The sequence below is a fragment of the Triticum aestivum genome, chromosome 6A, assembly GCF_018294505.1.
Source record: "Triticum aestivum cultivar Chinese Spring chromosome 6A, IWGSC CS RefSeq v2.1, whole genome shotgun sequence".
Lineage (NCBI taxonomy): Eukaryota > Viridiplantae > Streptophyta > Magnoliopsida > Poales > Poaceae > Triticum > Triticum aestivum.
This window is the reverse complement of record NC_057809.1, coordinates 392311095-392317132: the sequence shown is the minus strand read 5'-3', so window position 1 is coordinate 392317132 and position 6038 is coordinate 392311095. Positions and strand designations below refer to the sequence as shown.

The following is a 6038-nucleotide window of genomic DNA, read 5'->3' as shown; positions in this document are numbered from 1 at the left end:
AACTACCCAAATCCAATGACATGCGGGCCCAGAAACCTTGTCGCCCCACGATACATAGTCAAACAGCGCGCGATCCTTGTCCAAACAGAAACCTTCTCGAACAAAGTCAAAGAGCGACCCCCTCCACGTCACGTCGGCCCCGGCGGGCCCCCGCCCAGATCTCCCCGTCCGCCCGTCCGATCCCCGCGAACCGACGGCCAGGATCCGGCACGCACCGCCCCCCGAACCCCCCCGCACCTATAAATACCCACCAAGAGAGCGCCCACCCCGCGCGCGTCAAGTCGCATCCAACCGAATCGTTTCGCTCCGTCCCGCTCTACTTAGGGTCTCGACCAGCCTCGTGCGCAGGATCCAGATCCAACTCCACTTCGGGCTCGGGCTCGGTCGCTTCGGCAAGGAAAAAAGATTGGCAGCGCCAGGAGACAACTGGAGGCGCGAGTGAAGGGAGAACAAGAGAGAGAAAGGAGGAAGAGAGAAGATAAAAGGAAAGAGGATAAGGGGGAGGCGACTCGAACCCGCGGAGGCCACCGCGCGCGCTCTCCAGATCCGGCGCAAGTCCAGCTCGCTGCCGCGCTCACCAAGGGAGAAGGACGCCTCGCTCCGGAATCCCGACCTAGGGTTCCCCGCGCCTCAGATCCAGCCTCCAGGTCCGTGGCCTGCATCCTCATTCGCTTCGAATTGCCCGGCTGTTATGATTTGGGGGTTTTCGCTTTCGGCTCGGTAGGCGTCTGGTTCTGGGCGCCAATTACAAGATTTGAGCGTTGGGCTGTCGGATTTGTGCTCTATCGCTCGGTACGGATTGGTAATTGCTAGGGTTTTGCTGCAGAGCATTTGAATACCTGTAAATTTCGGCTTTTGTGCTTCCGTTTAAATCCCTGCAAGGTTTCAATTCGTTGTGTGTGTGTGTGTGTGTGTGTGTGTCTGAAGCTGTTTGTCATTATTCAGCAGATCTGTGCCACCTTCGCTGGCGCCTGGTAACATGACACCAACGGTCCTCATGGAGTTTGCGCCGCAGAGGCAGATTAAACGGAGCTATGATGAAATGGCCTACCGAGGTGTGCCCCGTGGGTATGCAGAGACTGTTGGCGAGTCAGGCAGCCCTGTTCGTGTTGACTCGCAAGATTCGTCTGCGCCAAAACGCAAGTGCATCAGCCTTAACAGTGATGGCTTTGGTGTGAAGCGGGAGATCTTTGTCCCCTCTAAGATGTCATCGTCTGAGCGGCGGTACCTTCGCAAGAGATTCCGCTCAGAGCTTGATTCGGTCCGGGATCTCCTTAAGAAGCCAGAATTTTTGGCCATAATGCCTGTCAGCAGGGCACCTGCGTACTCATCCTCTGCTGCTCCTCGAGCTAAAAAAGTGAAAGGGGGGAGCCATGTTCTCCGTGGTGCCAAGGGGCGCTTCTTGCCTACAAAGCCCCGGCCTGAAACGTCTATGGTGTTGCCCGAAGCTACGATTCTGCAGATGTGTGAAGGTATTCTGAAGAAGCTCATGACTCAGAAATGCAGTCATATTTTTAATATTCCGGTAGACGCGGAAAAGCTGAACATTCCAGATTATAATGACATTATCAAGCACCCGATGGACCTTGGGACAATCAAGAAGAAGCTAGATTCTGGTTCCTACACAAGGCCATCTGATTTTGCAGCTGATGTCAGGCTGACCTTTAGCAATGCGATAGCTTACAATCCTCGAGGGCATGCAGTGCATGATATGGCCATTCAACTGAATAAAATGTTTGAGTCTAGATGGAAGACAGTGGAGAAGAAGTTGGCTTCTGCTGCAATGAAGCCACATGTTGAGGTTGATAGGGCCGACTCAAAGAGGAGAAAGACCCCTCCTGTTGACCACAGGGACTTGTCAATAGAGCGTGTCAGGCCAACTGAAATTATGAAGCCAAAGATGACATTTGAGGAGAAAGAATCCTTTGGAAACTGCTTAGCTTCTTTGTCCGAGGAGCCAGAATTATTACCTGGTCACATCATTGATTTGTTACAGCAGTGTATTGACAACAACACAGATCAGCCTGGGGATGGAGAGATAGAGATTGATATCCATGCACTCAGTGATGATATACTATTAGAACTGAAGAAGCATGTCGACAAATATTTGCAAGAGAGAGATAACCAGCAGAAAAAATCAGAGCCCTCTGAGAATGAGGCTGTGAACGTTCCTGGCCTTCCTGGCCTCAGTCACTTGTCCACAAATCCCTGCAAAGGTATTTTGTCATGTACCCTTTGAGGTTCTCAATAGATATAACTTTGACACCATCAATGCACTTACTAGAGACTGACTTCTGTGTGCACTCAGGTGGTGAGCCTATTGAGGAGGATGTGGACATTTGCGGCAATGCATCCCCTATATTGATAGAGAAGGATCCTCAGATCAGAACTAACAAATGTGGTAGTCCAAGTAGTTCCAGCAGTGACTCGGGATCTTCATCCAGCGGTGTGTACATATGAGTTTTAGTTATCTACATTTGTGTTTTGCCATTGGATACATCCTTGTAAAACATGTTTCTCTTCGTGCTACTGCTCTTACTACTTTGACCATCTCTATTTCCCTTCTCATGTTCATTTTATAGAGATTTGTCCTTATGTCTAGTCCATATTTTTGTTTATGTCTTTGGCTAAACGTTGTTGAAATCTGATTTTACAAGTTTACATAAGGTAGTGAAGCAAAAGTTGAGAAGCAAACTTTTTTACTGTAGGTGAACCATCTGACCATCTGAAATTCAGAATATTATATGAGATTGACATGTGCTGCAAATTTGTTCTTTTCATTTATTTTTTACAACCAATATTATCTTTCAGGAGAAGTAGCAGAATCCATAGAAACTTGATGAAATAGTTAAAATATCATGATGTCAGTGTCACCCAGGATGACAGAGTGTCATCCTGCAACTGTCTCACACCGATTCTTGGTGAACTGATATGTGGTGCAAGGGCACCATATAGATGCTTTTTAGAAATTAGTATTGGAAACTACAGATTCTTTGTTCCAATTAATTATTTAAACAGTCAGTCCCAGTGTCTACAAGACCCTACTGTATATGATATATTTATCACGGTTTCTAGTCCTCAGATCGTATTTCCTATGTTGGTAATGCAGATTCTGACTCGGGCAGTGATACTGAAAGTGAATCAGAAAAGGTTGGTAGCCCAGCAAAGCTTGCGAAGGTACTTTGGCAATTTTTTACTGGGTGATCCTTCATTTAAGCCAGTTAATGCATAAGAACTATCTTAGTAGTGAAGATATGGACCTATGAAGTATGTTAGCAGGATTAAACCCGCCAGTTCTTTCTCTCCTTAGCTCTACATTCATCCATTGTTCGCTTCTCATTTTCTTTACCGCCTCTGTAGTCACCGGCCCTTCTGTTCCCTCCTTGTCCAGTTTATTTCTGATAGTACCACGCCTTGTCAGTGTCCACAGTTAGCTTCATACCTTGTATGGCTGACTCGCTTTAGGCAGACTGTACCAGATCACATAACGGGTGATCTCCGTGTCAGTGTCCGCGGTGAGCTTCGTAGCTTGTACTTCATTGGTTGACTCGCTTTAGTCAGACTGAACCAGATCGCAGAATGGGTGATCTGGTTGTGTGGATCTTTACGATACTCTTGGTCAACTTTGATCAGTAATCATGATATCCAATTCTACTAACGTTGTGGCAAGAGTTTATTGTTTCATTTCCATTGACTGGCCAACCTCTTATATGTGCTACCTTGTTGCGTTGCAATAATTGGTTTCTTCTTTGCAGGTTACTAAAATACCAGAACAACCTGCAGAGCAAGAAAAGAGTGATGTTATTAACCCTGTTGATGCTAACCGTAAGTTTTATCCCCAATACCCCTTTGGCTACTTGTTGCGAGGAATCTGCTTTTATTTGTCATACTTAACCAATTACCATTGGTTAAATAACAGACACGGCCGGTGATGTGGAACTCCGTGAGCAGGACAATGAGTCCAAGGCTGCACCTGAGGGTAAGCATGCTTATGTAAGCAGGTTCATATGAGACCACTAAGGGGTCTTGGTGCATTGATCTGGTCGGATCATCTGATCCTTTCCCAATGAATATATAGGGGAGAATGCAAAACCCGACAGGCAAGTCTCCCCGGACAAGCTCTTACGAGCAGCTCTTTTGAGGAGCCGTTATGCTGATGTTATTGTTAAAGCCCGTGGGATTCTCAGCCAGGTTTGGGAGCCTTTACATCTAGCTTTCTTTCCTTCATTATTTGCTGCACCTCTTTCTGACATGTAATTACCTAATGAGGTTAGGGTGAGGGTGGAGATAAACAGGAGGAGCTGGAGAAACTGCAGAAGGAAGGTAAAAAGCATATACATCTGTTTGTTTGCTGCCAAGTAGTAAGCTCCTGCCTTTCTAAGAATTGTCTTGCCTATGGACACAGAAAAAGAACGGCTTTTGGCTGAAGGTAATGCAGCCATGGAAGCTCGCAGAGCTGAAGCCGAAGCTGAATCCAAGCGTAAGCGGGACCTTGAGAGGGAAAAGGCTCGTCAGGCCTTGCAGGAGGCAAGTGAATGAACTGCATTTGCTGGTGCTATGTGACTCATCTTTTGTCTTGTCGCTAAAAGTTTGTTTAAACCCGATGCAGATGGAGAGAACTGTAGAAATTAATGACAGCGTCCATCCCAAGGACCTAGAAATGCTTGGTACAATCACCACGGAACATATTGTAAGTTCTGTTGATGAGACGAGTCCTGAGCATTCCCAGGATGGCATGCCCAGTTTTCTTCCTGGTTCTGGCAGCATGTTGGAAAAACTTGGACTATTTATGAAAGTAGATGAGGACGAAGAGGAAGATGAGCCATGCAGTTTCCCTAGCAGTAAAGATGTGGAGGAAGTAGAAATCAACTAATGTCTGTTGACATGTTGGAGCCTTATCGTCAAAGACAGAACAATTGCCTGTTTCAGCTTGACGAGGGAAATTGTTGGGTAGCTGTGCACATATCAGACATTTTTTTCTGAAACGGTGCACCGGATTCCCTCATCATATTTGATGCCGCTGGAGGTGTTAAGTCATGCTTGCAGGATGCATGCCCTTGGAAGGGAGGATAGAGATCGAGGCCACCATGTTTCCTGCACGGCCCTTGGAAGGGAGGCTAGAGATCGAGGCCACCATGTACAGCTGCAAATGAAAATGTGAGTTCATCTCCCAGATGAACTATTTCTCCCAGAATCGAGACGTTGCTGGCAGCGGTTGTCGGGTGTATTATGATCTGATGAAGCTCATGTAGAGCCTTGGAAATACAGGACCAAATGGTTCCGTCACACTGCTCACCTCCATCTGCACTGTGATCCAAGTGTGTTTTCCCCTAGCGGCTAGTTGTTTCCTCAGCATAGCTTGTCTTTTTAGTTTTTGATGTTTTGTTGCTTCCTGCTGTAAATTCAAATTTTGATGTAGTCGAGGAAGTGCTTTAGTTGTTTGCTGGGCATCTGTGATGAACAGCTCCTGCTATTCTTGTAACAGGAAAAACGTGTGCAAATGTGATAATACTAAATTCAGTTCAAAAATGTTGTGAACTCCCTCGACCTTCATGTTTGTATTAATTATTAATTTTGCTGCAAAGAGTTCACGTAAGCAGAGATGCTAGTAGCGGAGGCTGGAGAGACTAATGCAAAGCATGAAGCAGACTCGTTTCCTGAGCGAGGCGTATGGAACCCGTCGTTTTCTAAAGATATTAATTTTCAGGACATTTAAACCTGGGCATCTTTGTGCATCTTTAGCAGATCCGCTAAAACCACGTCCTCTAAAAATAGTAGACGACGGTTCCTCTTAAAACGAATTTGCGGTACCATTTGTATGTCACCAACAGATCCATTATGAACCAATTGAATGAATTTATGGAAGGATCCATGTAAAATAGTACTCTTTCTGTCCGAAAAAACTTCCTCAAATGGATGTATCTAGCTCCAAATTAATGATAGATACATCCATTTAAAAAACAAATTTGAAACAAGTTTTTTCGGACAAAGGAAGTATAAAACATCCTCACACATAAAAAGCAATCGGATACTCGCGC

At 45.9% G+C, this 6038-nt stretch overlaps 1 protein-coding gene across 4 annotated transcripts; it reads left to right on the top strand.

The window, feature by feature from the left end:
• Positions 1-275: 275 nt before the first annotated feature.
• LOC123127627 (transcription factor GTE10) lies at positions 276-5538 on the top strand. Of its 4 annotated transcripts, none has more exons than XM_044547384.1 (10): positions 276-647; positions 949-2216; positions 2309-2446; positions 3110-3177; positions 3756-3825; positions 3920-3979; positions 4079-4191; positions 4275-4323; positions 4406-4527; positions 4610-5538. In XM_044547384.1, exons 2-10 carry the CDS (start codon positions 980-982, stop codon positions 4871-4873), a joined length of 2121 nt encoding a protein of 706 aa, XP_044403319.1. In that variant the 5' UTR covers positions 276-647; positions 949-979; the 3' UTR covers positions 4874-5538. The 4 variants fall into 4 exon arrangements, with proteins under 4 accessions (XP_044403319.1, XP_044403321.1, XP_044403318.1 ...); XM_044547386.1 differs by having other exon boundaries at positions 946-2216; positions 3110-3150; XM_044547383.1 differs by having other exon boundaries at positions 946-2216.
• The last annotated feature ends 500 nt before the right edge of the window (positions 5539-6038 follow it).